General features: G+C 40.1%; 1 protein-coding gene across 1 annotated transcript in view; it reads left to right on the forward strand.

The window, feature by feature from the left end:
* adgrb2 (adhesion G protein-coupled receptor B2) overlaps positions 1–17307 on the forward strand; it is a 498704-nt gene that overhangs the window by 451705 nt on the left and 29692 nt on the right. Inside the window, 5 exon segments of the mRNA XM_079829044.1 lie at positions 3578–3749; positions 12882–12974; positions 14956–14995; positions 15181–15195; positions 16182–16915. Coding sequence (XP_079685170.1) covers positions 3578–3749; positions 12882–12974; positions 14956–14995; positions 15181–15195; positions 16182–16915 — 1054 coding nt within the window.

The following is a 17307-nucleotide window of genomic DNA, read 5'->3' on the forward strand; positions in this document are numbered from 1 at the left end:
AGCAGTGGCTGGGACAGATTTTAAGTATCACCTCAAGATACAATCTAATCCTATTTACATGAAATAAGCCTGCTCGCGAGCAGGTTTAAGTTTACGGACCTGTTGCTATGACAGCAAGTCCAGGATGAGCGTCGAAGAACCAAATAATCCAAGATCATGCCAAATCGTCAACAATCAAATCCAGCTAACTGAGTTAGCGAGGTACGAAGAACGGGCCCCTGTTCTGTTCTGTTCTGTTCTGTTCTGTTCTGTTCTGTTCTGTTTTGTTTTGCTAAGCTTTGCTTTGCTTTTGTTGTTGCTTGTTTTGCTTTGCTTTGCTTTGTTTTGCTTTGTTTTGTTGCCAGTGGACACATTTGCACTGCAAAAAAACACTTGTCTTAATGTGTAAAATATTAAGACTTGATATTAGAAAATGTCTTGGATACAAGTGTATTATGCCTTGCCACACAGGCAGATCATTTCACCTGTATTTAGTACAGTTTTTTTTTAAAACAAGTGGAAAAAAAGAGCAAATACACTTATATTCAAGATCCAGTCTATGACTGAAAATCTAAATATGTTAATGTTGTAAATGTAGTTATTTATCATATTGCAAAAATATTCCTAACAGGATTTTTTGCTATGCCTGTCTGCTATGCTGACTGTAGACTGTTGCAAAAACATTGAGGTAGTACATCTGCATCCCTTATGTACATGTCAGGGGCATTATTACAGGGTTTAAATAAATATATATATATATATATATATATATATATATATATATATATATATATATATATATATATATATATATATATATATATATATATATATATATATATATATATATATATATTACACATAATCAGATTGTTATTTATAAAAAAATGTTTTAATGATATACTAAGTGAATGTGTTAAATTGACAGCCATATCGAAAACACAAATACACAAATACACACACACACACACACAAACACGGTGTGCTCTTTGAAGAGGTAAAGAAACAGAGTGTGGATCAAGGGTCACCTCTGATTCTTTTGGCTTTGGATGAATTGGACTTGTCTCCTCTATTTGCTGGATGGAGTCATGTTATTGAAATGATAATGAAATTAATGATATCGCTTCTCTGTTCCTCTTTCTCTTTGTCAATTTTTTTTTCTGTTCCTCATCTCATTCTTGCTGTCTGCATTTTTTTTCTGTCTCAGCAATCCGAGTATAAATATGGGGCATGTGTGTGTGGTGCCATAATACAACTTCCATTCATAGAAATGAATGAAGAGGACATCCTAAAGAAAGTTTGGGTGGACCATGTTCACGTGATCCCACCAATTACCAAATTTTCTCTGATACCGAAGTTCCTGCTCCATCCAAACCCCATGCTTTCTCTCCACAGTTAGTTAGGGGAGGACACTGAATTTCAGTCATGCTATTTTACATTTACCAAGTCAACCTTGTCTTCATTTTTCTGCATTGCTCTTGCTCTTATATGAGCATGAGAACTCATTTGCTTAGGTCTCATTGCTAATGTCCGTCCCATCTCAGTCACATGCAGAAGACTGAGTCAGTGCAGCGTGAAGATGTTAAATTGATGCCCAGCTGTGAGCCCTTGCTTCGCTGAGCTTAAGCAGACAAGTCCGTACTGACACCTAATATTTATCTAAATAGGCTCTGCATGATGCAGAACCGAAACACTCCTGTAGGATTCCCAACATGTTGGAAATCTATTAGGGCCTGTTAGCATGAGCGCCCAGCATTATGAACAGCAATTATTTGTCTGTTTTACAAACAAACTGAGAGCTTGTCCTAAGTGAATTGACCATGTGTGTCTGTGAATTGAAGAAGAAAAAAAAAAACAATAATAGGTTACAATTTATTTCAAGTTCACTTTTGACATTCTACTAACTATAAGCAACTTTGCAACTACATGTCAACTACCAGTCAGTCTACCAGTCATTAGAGTGTTAGTTTACTAATCAAGTCTATAGACCATTTTGGTGTTTGCAAACAGCAATGACATCCGTTGTGGGCGGAGCCAACCTGGTGGCTGGATAGTATTAGTAGACTGTTAGGTTAGGTTTAGGGTTAGTAGAATAAGTTGGCTTGTAGTCAGTAGAATGTCTGTTGGGGAGCATCAAAATAAAGTGTTAGCAGATATTAAGCAGACAGTCTATAGACCAATTTGGAGGTGACATCACAGTTATGTCACTTGCAGCTGCGCGCGCATTGTGGTGGCAAAAAAAACAGTGGTAACAACTGGAGGAAAACGGGCAGAATCAACTAAATAAGGGGGAAACAATTTTGTTGTGCCTTTGGATGTCAGAATCGGAATGCAAATAAAAGATAAAAGATCTTCATATTTATAGGATATCGCCCAATATTGAGTTTATGGTTAATTAAACGGACAAACTGGACTGAGGAAACCTGCTATGATTAGTGAGTTTGATATAATGTGTTTGATATAAACAATAAGTCTACACAATATTCACATATGCCATTCACAGGGGGGCATAATGTATTAGCCATACAGTTACAGCATGAAATAATTTTTAAACCTATAACATTTTTACCTCACAATTCTAACATTTTCTCTCAATTGTGAGTTTATATCTCCCAATTCGAACGTTATAACTTGAAATTGTTTATACCACATTTTTCACAGTTTCACAGTTTATACCACATTCTGAGGAAAAAAGACGAGTTTATATCCTGCAATTTAGATTTTTCAGAGAAAAAAAAAGTCAGAGGTGTGAGCTATAAACTAAAACCTTTTTTTTTTTAATTATTTTATTCCGTGGCTTCCATAGACTGCTACTGCAGAGCTGTCATTTTCACCAGGTTGGCTCCGCTCACAAAAGACATCATTGCTGTTTGCAAACACCAAAATGGTCTATAGACTTTATTAGTATACTAATACTCTATTGACTGGTAGACTGACTGGTAGTTAACATGTAGTTGCAAAGTTACTTATAGTTAGTAATATGTCTAAAGTGGACAATCGAAATGAAGTGTTACCCAATAATAATGTCATTACTAAATATGGATTGACAGCACTATTATTATTATTATTATTAATCTTTGCATAATCATGTTTCATTCATTCATTCATTAATTCATTCAAAAATGGACCATGGTAACCATAATTTCCTGCAACATAAAATAAAAATAAATTAAATGTGAAATAAAAGAAATTAATACTGGGTTTTTTCTTCTGTTTGATGATTTGTGGCTCATACCAAGTTACTACATTTTTAGTGTATTCATAAATATGGTACTTCAAAATTATTTGGAAATCTGCTTCATACAGTATGGTGGGAAATTTGGTAATTGGAACATTTTTAAATACTCAGTATGTGGAACACAAAATATAGCAACCACCTGATCTGGGATTTCAGGTCTTTAATTATTACCACTCATTACGCATAGATTTACGCTTTATTGACGCTCAGTTAAATGCCTGTGTTGCTGTGCTGTTCCCATAGCTTGACTCTAATCGTGATAATAGTTTATCTTAATGCCAATGATTCCAGGTGCAGTGATGTCTCCACCTTGCTGCATGGAGGATGAAATGCACTTTGCTCTGTACTCTCTCTGCATAGGGCGTCGTTATGGAGCTCTTGTGTTGTTCTCCCTCTGTTGGCGCTCACGTGGATGTCAGCTGTTCTGGCCATCACAGACCGACGATCAACCCTCTTCCAGGTGCTCTTCGCAGTCTTTGACTCAGTCCAGGGATTCGTCATCATCACCGTGCACTGTGCCATGCGCCGAGAGGTCAGTAGGTTATTTTTTTTACAACCCTAATGCTGAATGGGAGATGAGACTGGGGACATTTGGGGAAAAGCATCAGAGTATAAAAACCCCTGGCTTAAATGGCTTCCTTCTCTATCGCAATATTATACAGTCAAACCAAAATGTATTCAGACACCTTCAACATTTTCTCACATTATCACAGTTTATTCACTATAGTATGGTAATAAAATATGACAAGGACAAAGGACAAATTAATCTTGATAATGTGTGATGGATTACAATCAACCAATCAGCTGTCAGTTGTTAAATTTAAGTACACAATTAGATAATACCAATTTAGGTCAACCAATGACCAAGCAATGCTTCATTTTGTTCATTCTGTGGTGTAAAAGGTCGCATTAGCAATTAAAGAAATAACACTTAAGCAAAACATGGTCAGGTCAAAGTGTCTGAATAACTGACCTATCGGTAAGCCCCGCCCCCCTTAGTTACTGTTGCTAACTCGGACAAACGAACAGAGTTGCTAACAGTCTTATGGTGCGTTCAAGTCATGTCGTAAAGATTGTATTTACGAGTTGAACGCACATGAACGCCACCACAAAGTCGTAAATACCAGTGGGAAATTCGGGATTATCTTTAAGCCCCGATCTGTACGAGTTGGGGACGTCAGTGAGAAACATGGCGGAATCAATGGATGCAACGTCTGTAGTTGACGGTAAATTTTTGTTGAAATTCTGTTTACTTGTCCTAGAAACTGGCCTTTTTCATGTGCTTGTTATAATTACAATTAGCCTAATATATAACCTAATATATAACTATACAGTTTTCAGTGGCTTCATAGATTAATTAAAAACGTAAAAGATTAAAACTCACCTAATGCGCATTCTTTGTTCTTCATTTTCTATAAGCAGAGTTAACAAACCTTGCTGTATTTTTGTGAAATTCATTAAAAGAAGGTACACCGCCATCTTGCTCCGACCAATGATACTTGAACGTATATGATGTCGTGAACACGACTTGTCACCTCGTAAATACGATCATCCCAGGAGGACTTGAGCGCACCATTACAATGACAGCTGTCAGTGTGAAAACCTTATCCCAAGATGTTTTTGAACACAGAATGTAGCGGACCCCGTCTGAATCATGGCCAAACTTTACTGATGATTTATGAAGTTTATTAAAAAAATCACTGTAAGAGTTGAACAAACAAAGCAGAAGTGCGCATAAACGTCTCATTCACAAACTCTCTCTCTCCGTTGCATTATCATTAACATACACAGCAAATTATACAAAAACACTCATACAACAAACAGTAAACAAACATGCAGACCTTATGCTTTTTCGGGGGTGCTAAGAAACTGTAAACGTTGTATATGAAAACAACTCCGATAAACTGAGAACTCTCCCTATCACTACCTGTAGACTATACCCATCAACATAGAAGTCCTCCTTAGTAAGACAGATAATGTAGACCTTAAACATATCTAAACAGAAATATCAAAAATAAATATACAAAAACAAATTAGACGATACATCACAATAAAGTCTGTGACACAGAAGGACCATCTCTCGTTGAGGAGCATTCAAGTGGGACTTAATTATATAAAATATAAAAAAATAAATATGGTGGGAGATTAATTTGGAAGCTAGGGTTTACAAATCTCAATGCAAATGGAAGAAGCCTCATGTTACGGTCATCACGATCACAGATGACAACATGGTGTTGACAACCAGGATCAACACTGTTCATGTACTAAAGGGTAAGATTAAATTAATTTACATTTAACCAGTTTAATATGGATAGGTACTGAAATGTAGACCTTCGTTTATGTGTTAACTTCGGATTTTCCAATATTTCTCAATGGCGCTGAAACCTAAAGATGTCCGAGTTCCTGTCCCAGCGCAACTGATACTCAACTGCCATTGGCGCTCAAGGGGCGGGGCCTACCAATAGGTCAAATTTGGTCCCAAATTTGTATCATTTTTACTGGTAGTCCACTTTATGATTTTTGGGGGGTATAATATGTCACAGTTTATTTTGCTATCCTCACTTACATAAATTAACTATAGTGTCCTAGCCTAGAAATCTAGACACACCCTAGAGACAGCAAATCTAATTTGCAGCCAGGGTAGTCTAGCAACTCTCCGTTGGCTTGCGAGCTGGAAAAACCAAACTCTGGTCAGGCCAATCACATCGCGTATAGACTTGGTGGGCGGGCTTAACATAATGACGGCAGAGTTGCGGCGGTTCTGCGTGTTACTTGTAAACAAAGAAGCTGGCGAACAGTGGTCTTTCGAATCGGCTTTGGCCGCGACTCTGGAAGACTTGGAGTTAAGCTTTTCTTTGAGAAAAGAACAAAGAACGGCACTGAAGTCATTCTTAAGAAAGAAAGATGTGTTCGGAGTCTTGCCGACCGGATATGGCAAAAGTTTAATCTATCAACTAGCGCCGCTTCACCTTCTTCGTTGCTCTGGTTGGTTGTAGCGCTATCCTATTGCGTGCAGAGGGAATTTGAAAGACAACTGTTTATATCGCCCCTCGAATTGACCCCTCGGAATGTTGAGTTCCCAGACCCAACATCTTGATGTGGGTCTGACTTGTCAGACTAATAGTGTCCTGCACCCACTAGTAAAAAATTATATCTGGTGTCTAAATAATTTTTGGTTTGACTGTATGTGTGTGATTGGCCATAACAGTACAAAAAAATTAAAGTTGCGCTGTTATACTGCCAGTCCTAGAGGACAGTCAGAGGTGTATTTAAATGGAGATTGCAGGAGGAGTTTTATTTGAGTCCATTATTTTAAGGTCCACTTAGGAATAAAACTTGGCTTAGATTGCTGACACAATAATTTTTTTTTTTTTTTTTTAAATAGCATTCACTGCGTTCACGTTATAATGGTTTGATCTGAGCGGCCATAAATAAATAATCTAACTATAGTCACACGGTAGCCAAAATGTGTCCGTTTCAACTCTCCAGCATGTACTGTGGAAACTTGGCTGACTTTCATGTTTTGGAGAAATCAAAATATGCTGCTGAAGTTTGAGAAGGGAGAGAAAAAATCAGTTCCAAATCACTAAGCCATATATGTTAAATCAATATCGCAAAACCGAAGGATTAGAGTAAAATAAATCCTGGTATTATTTTAGTAAATATATGAAAATCCCTTGCAAGGCTTTGATGTAATCCCTAATAGCTTTAGCAAAACAAGAGAGTGGAGTGGAGTCTGTGCACCGGATCCTTGCGCTATATGCAGTTTGATGTGCGAGTTACACTTTGAAATGGCTGATCCAACAATGGAAAGGCAGCATTCATGATTAGCACAGGCAAATGAGTGGGGGGTGGTGTGTGGGAATAGTTTGTTCTCATGCATTAGTAAAGATAGAGAGAGTCTTGAAGGCATGCCATCGGCTGTCACTCTGATACGTCTACAGCTTTGACTCAGCAGACAGTCATCCATAAACAAACTCTGAATGAGAGCGTCTCTTGCTCTGTCTTGCGAAACAGTCTAGTGTTCCTGCACATCGTAATTTTAGTTGCGGGGAGGGAGGGAGGCAGACTGATTACATATTCCGGTCTAGGCCAGTGAATAGTGTTGCAGCATGATAACTCATGCTCAGTTGAATAGAAAGAGAAGGGATTTACTAAACAGTGCAGAGAATATGCTGTCAATAAATAAAGTGTTTCAACAGCATATGCTTGATGCTATTCTGAGGACGCAAGTAGATTAATGTGTCATTTGTTCAGCGTGTAACCTTTGCAAGACATAAAGGTCGTGTTAGATCAACCACTTGGGATATGTACAACATGTTGTAGAATTAACATGTCTCAAATCTGCCTCCAGTGATGGGATTTTTGTCTAGGGGAGTGTCTGAGATCAGGCAAACCAGAAATGGTCTGTAAAGTAGTGTGCATGTTTTTCTCCTATGTTGACCAAGTCTGCATTTACGTAATTAATAATACAGTTAAAACTGTATTTTTGTGAAATATAATTACTATTAAAAACAAATGTTTTCTATTTTAATATATTTGTATTAGCATCAATACTCCAGTCTTCAGTGTCACATGATCCTTCAGAAATCATTCTAATATGCTGATTTGCTGCTCAAACAAAATTTTTGTATTATTATTATTATTAATGTTGATTACAGTTGTGCTGCTTAATGTTTTTGTGGAAAACGCAATACTTTTTTTAAAGGATTTTTTTGATGAATAGAAATGAAAAAACAATCTTTTGTTACATTATAAATGTATTGGTTGTCGATGGTTGTCATAATTAAGCAGTATCTTAATTATGTGTGGTTATTGAGTATGATCTCATTAGTAATCATAGGTATGTTTTGATACTACATTATTAATGTGTTGGCAGTATCTAAAACATAAGCATTTAAAGGTGCACTATGTAACTTTTCCATCCACTAGAGGTCGCCTATTCAAAACAAAGGTGTAGTTTGGTGACGCCAAGTTTGAGCGCAGAATCTTGGGACATGTGGTCTTCACCTCACAGCCGGTGGAAAAGAAACGGGATAGGACTCGGGCAGAAATCATGTTCATGGATGTGATTATTAACATTACTGTAGTATGAAGCAGAAGCAGGATTGATTGTTAATAAAGAAGAGCGCAACACAAGCCTCGCGAGCAGCTGGACCTTTATTATGGCATAGTCGCCGGCGGGACTTTTATTATGCCACAGTCGCCGGCGCCATTTCCACTTTTCCGGCCATGAGTATGAGGTAACGCAGCTCTGTTTATCGTATTAGATACATCTGAGTGTGTTGAAAATTATGTTATGACGTTACTCTGTGCATTCCCTCGGCGGCTGCTATGACACTTGTTGCACACTGCAGTAAGAGTAAAGCATTTCAGCAAAATAAAACAGGAACCCGAGGGTAACGCAGATATGATGCAATTGACAGGCGACTCCCTCACACGTCCCGGTTCCTTGGTTAAAATAGCAATTTTCTCACGATTTACAAATAGTTGGAAACATTTGGGATATTGTAAGTACTTAACTGAACAAAATATATAACACTGGCCTAGTGGTTTTGGATATTTTACTGCAAAAATGTTACATAGTGCAGCTTTAAAGACATACAAATGTTTATGTGAATGGTTTAATTTTATTGTATTTAATCAATGAAATTAATAAATGTGTTCAGTGACATCACATTTATGTACACAATTACTGAATTTGACTTTATAACAAGTTTGATCTTGTTGTTTATTCCTGGGGCTGGATTCAATACATTCTGAAGGACTTTAAAATATTATTAAAATGAATAAAAAGTCTTTGTAAATTGTAAGTCTGTTGTAAGTTTCAGCATGTAACCAAATATATACAAATGTATGTGTAAGCATTACATAGATACTAATGAGATCAGGCTGGATTATGTGATATGCTCATGTTTCCCGAACCGCTTCCTGAATGCGGTTCACTCGCAGAAGAAATATGCAAAAATTGCCCCTTTAGGGGTACAGCCCCTTATCATTGGGGCAGTACTCTCAAAGGGATATCTCTGTACCCTCAAAGTACTACCTTAACGTTACATATTATTAAATATGCACCTTTTCAGGGTGCAAAGTTGTCCCTTGATGGGGTACTGCCCTAGTGACAAGCTAAACTTTTTTGCACATGGCAGTCTATGAACAATCAAATCAGGCCCTGTTTACACAGATGCATTTTGATTGATCAGATCACAAGTGGGCGACACTAAATACAGGTGTAAACGAGGTCTAAAACGTTTTGAGCTTGTCCACTTTTGACCACTTCCCGAGGTAGTGGAAAACGCATTTGACATTTGAAAAACGCACCAAGCACAAAGTTCTCTCACCATTCTTGATTTCCAACAAGCACTCACAGCATTCGCCGTGGTCGTGCGGCTATCAGAGCAGAAACGAAAACTGCTGCTCTTTGTATGTTTTTACGACGTCTCTGTGCATGTTCATATGTAAATTGCATGAGCTTATGTCCATTAGATCGAAAGATACATTTACCCACCTTTAGACCCTCCCCTCTAAGCAATCAGGGCAGAAGTGGTTGAAAGTGGAAAAAAGAGATGGCTTAAAACACCAGGTGTAAATGGGCATGTGTCTGCCTCATTTACTTGTGATCTGATCAACCAAAATGCACAGTTATTATCTGTAATGTCTTTGTTGTCAACAAGAGCTCTGATCTTCCAAGTTAGGAGACACTGTGCTTTCACTTGGTCATTCTGTAGGCGTTGTGGCCATAAATCTGTATGCAAATGAGTGGCATCCCGTTGCTAAGGCTACACTGTCGTCAGGGGAAACAGCCTATCACATTGTCTTTTTTTTTTTTTTGCTGATGAAAGAGAGTGTCTCCCTCCCTATTGTTGTAGAGCATATGCATCTGCAGTTATGTAAACCCTTCCTGCAGGAAGGCAAACAGGCTCACTGCAATGTTTGTCAATCAGGAATATAAACTAATATCAAAGTTTTATGAGAAATTGCATATGGATGCCCTCTGTAGATTACTAAGATAACTACATTAAACCGATTGAGTCTCCTGAGTGAATAGAAGCTGCGTGCCTTTTGGATATTTACTTTCATCATTAGTTCCATGTTAGCATTCACACATGACTCTGGGAAGATATTCACCCCTCCTATTCATTTAAAGTTTTTTTGTTCTAATAATGATGTAACAATCTTAAGAATCAATGACAGTCTACATGTTATACAGTGATGGATGAGTATAATGAAAAACAGTTAACAAAAACAATAACATAAATCCTCTTTGAGTCTTGGTGATTCTATAGCCACTTTTGGACTATCCATTTATTTACTTGGCACTGTTTTTTTCCGAGGTTGGTTGCCAGGCCTTTCCCCAAGCCTCCACATCACATGGCTTGGGACTCGCACACACTCAGTTACACCTACGGCCAATTTGGCATGTCCAACCCACCTAACCTTAAAGTCTTAGTGGGAAACAGGAGCACCCAGAGGAAACCCGGGGAGAACAAGCAAACTCAACACAGAAAGGACTCCTGGCTCACTCTGAGATCAAACCAGGGACCTTCTTGCTGTGAGGCGACAGTTCTACCCACTGAGCCACCGTGCCGCCAGGACATTCTCGCTACTGCTTTTATCCTTTCAAATCTGTGTTTAGAACATTACGGTTTTCTTTTCTTTGTGTTTCCCCCTCTACCGAAACCTTCTCTTCCACCACACAATACCTAATTGTCTGCCATTTTTCAGAAACCGAGATAGGCTGACAACCCTAACATTTGCGATTGACACATGCAAAGCACGCTCTTGACGGACAACTATCCGACTGTGGTTCCATTCATGTTGCACATACTAACCAAACTCCCTTTCAAAATTCAATTGTGACTCCTGACATTTTAAGGAGGACACTAAAGCCCCGTTTCCACCAAACTTACACGGAACAATTTGTCCCAGGAACTCTTTTTCCCTCAGACCTGCTGCTCTCTGCGTTTCCATAGTGGTCTAAAGTACCTTGAAGATTAGTCCGGTGACGTAGGACTGCGCGCGACTTTCCAGATCCAACTGGATTTCGTCCTCCGCAAATAAACTTAATAAAGCCTGAACCTCGTCATCAGTCGTATTTTTAAACTCCATTGTTGATTCGAATAGTAAACAACTCTTACTGCACGCACCACAACAGACTTTTAGGTTAAAATTAGTGCTGTCAAACGATTAAAATATTTAATCGCGATTAATCGCATTAATGTCATAGTTAACTCACAATTAATCGCACATTTTTATTTATTCTAAATGCCCCTTGATTTCTTTTTGTCCCATTATTTTTTCTTATTTTAATGCTCTTATCAACATAGAAAAGTGGATCGGCTTGCTTTGTTCAAATGTTTGTTTTATTGAAAACAACATTGGCATACTTTAGTGTTCGATTTCACACCAACATTCTCACTTGGAGCAAATAATCTCACACAATGTAACACTGTCCATCAATAAAAGGGTGAAACAAATACTTTGTTGCACAAACAGCCCCTTCAACAGCCCTTACAAAGGGATCAAAACAGGGTGATACAAAATAAAATTACAAAGTGCACATGCAAGGTAAACTAGGACTCCGCCTATAGTGCAGTTAAACCAGGGGTCGCCAACTAGTGGACTCCGGTCGGAATCCGGACCGCGAAGCCTTTTGACGTAATGAAACAGTTAACGTTGCAATGCTCAGTTACTACGTTCAGACCCAGACGCGCGGTCAAGCATGCAGTGAAGAAGAGACTGATGGTGCCTTCACACCGGACGCGAATGACGCGACATGCACGCCGCTTAATCCGCGCCGCAGAATGTCTATTTGCGTCTTTGCATTGACTTAAATCACTCGCGCAAAGTGCTTCATTCGCGTCCGGTGTGAACGCACCATCAGAGCAGAAAGCAGCGCTCAAGACAAGCACTTTTAGTTGAAGACCCCTGAGTTAAACCATGGCTTAATACGTTTCTCATTTCGGCGTCTCACGCTTGCCATCCACGTCTAATCTTTTAATGGCCCAAACGAGTGCGGGCAGCCGCAGCGTGCCTGATGTTTTGTTTCCGGTCTAGCTACATCCGGAGTGGTGTTGTAGTTTTTCTAACGTTACTAGTTGTTGCAACAGCATGTGAAAAAACTACAAAGTTTGTTAGACCAAAAAGAACGTTAATCTCGCGATAAAAAAATTGACGCCGTTAAAATAGGTTTGCGTTAACGTCGTTAATAACGCGTTTAACTGACAGCACTAGTTAAAATAAAATGCTGTGTGAGCTCAACCAATCAGCATGTTCAGTGCCCAAGTCCCACCCCCGAAAGTTCCTTAACTTTGAAAAAGTACTACCTCGCGAGCAGGGCCGTTTTGAGGCAGAAATCTTTAACCAGAACTTTATTTAGACCCCGGTTCCTGCAGTCGAAACACACAGAGTACCACTCCAAAGTCCCTAGTTCCTGTGGAAACTTTGATTAAAAATGCAGTTGACATTCTCTTTCATACCTGAGCTTTTTTATGAGAACAAGCAGGACTGAGAACCATATTTTGCTGCTCTATGATTGTCGTTATAGAGGTTTGAAATGATGATGTTTTCATATTTGTTTGGTTGCTTTCTCGTTTTATATGTCATGCTTTTTAGATTTACTCTGTGATTTACCCTGGTTGTATCCCATGTCTTCCCACCCCAGGTGCAGGATGCAGTGCGCTGCAGGATGGGTGGCTGCAAAGACGACAGTGAAAACTCTCCAGACTCCTGCAAGAACGGCCAGGTGCAGATCATGGTGAATAGCATTCCATTCCATCTCATCTCACATGGAACTCTCAGAAGGCCGGCTCCTCCTGTCTTAAACAGCATGGGCTACTGGGTGATTGTGTTTCAAATGGGATTTGTATTGTATATCGGAGCAGGCGGCTCAACGTATGTGGAAGACTGAAGGTTGCTGGTTAAAATCCTGGTCAGCTCCTATCTATGTCCTGTTTCCTTTAGAGAAGCCCTTTTTGTGCAGTTTCTAGTATTTTAATAGAAGTTGTACAATATTTGGTTAGTTAGACACATAAGCACTTAAAATCAGAAGCAGAAGAATGTTGTAAGGTCGAACTAGTTATAAATAAACTGACCAATAATTATACTCTATACAAGAAAGCAATCAAATATGTCAGTAACATACTTAGCACTTATAACCTTGTGGGGTATTTTAATATAGTTTTTAAGCCCTTTACCCAGTGCCCTGCAGTGATTTGTTTGTGTCAAAGACTAGACGTGCATGTAGCCATGGTAACTACAGCAGGAACTCTCCAGTTGGGTGTGTGTGTTTGTGTATCAGTTTAGATGAGAGGGATAACTGCCCCTGCAGGTCTGCTCCACCTTTCCTCTTCCTCTCCTCAGCTCACCGCTCACTTTTTCTTTCTCTCTACCTTTCTCTCCGTTCTGCCTCTTTGCCGGCAGAGGTGTCCAAACCAACCCAGCCTCTACAGTCAGGAGCAGTGCGGCTCACTCCGATATTCACCTGGGTGCTGCCAAGGCTGCCACCAAACCTGCCCCGCCCACCCTCCTCTAGCCTTGGCCAATCACAGTCACGGACACAGCCATAACCACACCCACATTCACCAGAACCACACTCAGACTCTCAATCACACCCACCTTCTCAATCACAACCACTCCCACGGCCTCAACCACAACCACGTCCATTCTCTCAACCACACTCTCGACAAAAACCACTCCCACACCATGAACCACAACCACACCATGAACCACAACCACATGCATACACTCAACCACAACCATGCCCCCATTCTCCACCAGAGCCAGAGCCAAAGCCAGAGCCTAGTCCTGGAGCAAAATTATATGACCGTACGTCTCTGAAATGAACGTGATTGCTTGTGTTTGCTTTAGAGTTAGTGCTGTCAATTTGAGAGTATAGCTGACATCGTAATGTGAGCATATTATCCAGCTAATTAGATAAGTGGCTAGCTGTCAGCAGATCTGACTTCAAGTTATGTAGTGCAAAGTAACTTAGTGTCCATGGTTGTGCAGTAGAAGTTTTGCATAGTCACAGGTCTCTTTTCTTGCCTTTTCCTTTCAACTTCAACAGGCAGGTATATGCATACATACAAGTTGCTCTCGCTGGGAATGCTAAAATTGCTCCACAGTGTAATGCCCTGACTAAAGCTTTGTTTTGAACTCTTTTGAGAGTCAATTCTTTTGGCAGCAATAGCCAATGCTGCATTCCAATGAAGGCCTGGAGTTAAAAAGAGCTGCTCTGGGATGGACATTTTCGGTTTACCCTGAGGGACGCAGTCAGTTTGCATCCATTGTACTATATCTTTTTTTTTTAAGAGTCCTACCCTCTTTTCATAAAAATAATATCCGTTTTGTTTTGTTTTTTTGTTCGGGAAGTCAAGCCCAGCTGTGTCAGACTGCAGTATGCTAATTTATTTTCACTTCGGTTCAATGTAATTAGTCCTGCTGCTAAGGGATCTGCTTTTTATTGTAGAGGTGTTGCAGATGTGTTGCATTAGACCAGGAATTTGTCTAAACACTGTGCCGTGATTGCTAAAATGAACTTTTTGTTTCTTCTTGATGGACTTTACCCACCACATACTGTCTGTAACTGCACTCAGCTCCACCCTTCACCATGCCAAAGTTGTATGACAGTATGTAAATTATCAAAAAATGGCATCTATATTTATAGTTCACTTATGGACTGCATGTTAACTGCAAGCTAAAATAATCTGTCCTCTGTCCTTCATTCATCTGCACAGACGGACTTTGAGAAAGACGTGGACTTGGCGTGTCAAACGGGTAAGTATTTCTGGACCCTCCATTTTGCCTTTCACTATCACTGTTGTACCTCTTTGCTTTCTCATTCTTGCACTTTCCTTACTGGTTCTTTCACATTGCCCTGGTTCTAATGCTGTTTGTTTGTTTGGTTAAGTTTGGTAATGTAAAGTTAACCCTGCACATCATTGTCTTCCCCTCACTTGCAGAGAGAGGACACCCATGTAAGTCTCGCTCTTAAGTTGGAACATTCCTGTTTGTATGTCATTTGTGTTAGACTATGGTATTTTTTTGTTTGTTTCTTTGCATAAAATGACATACAAAATGTGCATGTTTGCTCTTTCTTACCATACCCTTATCATCTGCAGAATACTAGGGCATTCATTTTAGCTTGGATACATTTTTGATCAGTTTTGTGGATGAGTTAGTTTTTAAATAAAAGGAAAGTCTATTTTTCTTCTACATGTGTGTATATATATATATATATTTTACATTCTTTCACATTCAAAACATAACTTGGTCAAAAGTAAAATGGCTGATTTCCCTTTTGACTGAGTTATGTTTTCTGTTAAATTTGACCTTATAAATGATGTATAAAAATGGTTATGCCTTTACGGCTGGTGGTTTTTCCCCCGGAGGAGCTGATTTGTGCATGGCTTTCCCTGCCAACCCTGCTTAATTCAACTGATCTCCTGCTGTAGCACCAGCCTTTGCAACCGTCCAACTGTTGCATGCTGAAAATCCCAGATACTAACTCACCTGCCTGAAAATGTTTGTCCTTTCTTGCCCTCACTGCCTTCTGCACCTTTTGACCCTTTCCTGCTCTTCTGTCCTCTGCTCCATTTCTACGTAACTGAGCTCATTTTCTTGTGTCTATTTTCCCATCATTCCCTCCACTGAACACATTCTCTCTGCACCCACATGAATCAATCTTACTTACTCTGTCACTGCTTCAACATCTCTCCAAAACATCTGGGTTCTATACCTTTGGGAGCTCCTGTGCAACCATCTTCCATCCCTCCCCCTTTCCTTTTTTTGTCATGTATCGTTTCACCATCCAACTTTATGTTATGATTGGTTTCTCTCTTTGCTCTTTGCCACTCTGTCCACCTATGTGATCTTGTGCACTCGACTTCTGCTCCTGTCTCTTTCTTCCTCCCCACTTCTGTCTCTCTGTTCTCTTTCTCTCTTCCTTTCTCCCCTACCTCAGTCATCTTTAAGGAGGTAAACTCCTGTAACCCTGCTACCATAACTGGCACTCTATCCCGCATCTCCCTGGATGATGAGGACGACCCCAAGTTGGCAGCTCATCAGGAAGGAGTTAATTTCAGCAGCCTGCCTGGGAACATCCCACCCCCTAACCTCCTGGTGCAGGTACCTGCTTTGGGTACCCTGAATGAGCTAAGCGAGCAGCCGCTGAAGAAGGAGGTCAATGTGGAGCAACAAGGCCAACATCAGCGATCTGGACCCATCTACCTGTGCACCGAGAGTGGGCTGGGTTGGGCCCGACCAAACCCTTCCACCCAGGACTCAGCTGGAGGAGGCGGGGAAGGGGACTACATGGTGTTGCCACGTCGGACAGTCAGTCTCAAGCCCCCTCCTCCACCCCAGGATGAGGGGAAGCCCTTGAACATTACAGTAGATGACCCTCCCTTTCCTCCGCCCCCTTCACCCTTGACTCTGCATCCAGCTGAGAGCGAGGCATACCCTGCAGACTTTGCAGCTGTGGACCACCTCAGCATGAACCTAAACCGCTCCTACGGCACACTCAAACAGTTGCCGGCCCACACCGGGCACACACACTCCAACACCCACACTCTGCAGGTCAAGCAGAATCGTCCCTCTGTCCGACAGATCCTCACCTCGGGAACGGTGGAGCGCACCAGAACCCTTCCCCGCAACCTGGGCAGCACCAACACCAGCCACTCGGCTGGATCTTTGGAAGTAAGTAGGGGTTAAAGTAGGGGTTCATTCTTTCACAATCTAGAACAACCATCACTTTTGAATGTCCCAGTGTATTATGGAAACCATCTGTGGTTTAAAATTGTGGCGAACAACCTATGAGCACAATAGATCTTACCTAGCAACAGACAAATTATAAATAAAGGTCTAGTTCTCCCAAAAAAAATAATCGTTCGCAACATGTATGACTCCTCTGTGAAAAATAAAAGAAGATAATAGTTTATTTGTACTTTTTGTCTACACAATGGAAGTCAATGGGGTCCTAAACAACACTAGACCCCATTGACTTCCCCCCAAAATATCTTCTTTTGTGTTCCGCAGAAGTCATACAGGTTTGGAATGACATGAACGTGAGTAAATTTCATAATTTTTAG

Source organism: Gobio gobio (assembly GCF_949357685.1).
Source record: "Gobio gobio genome assembly, chromosome: 11".
In the NCBI taxonomy this organism is placed as follows: domain Eukaryota; kingdom Metazoa; phylum Chordata; class Actinopteri; order Cypriniformes; family Gobionidae; genus Gobio; species Gobio gobio.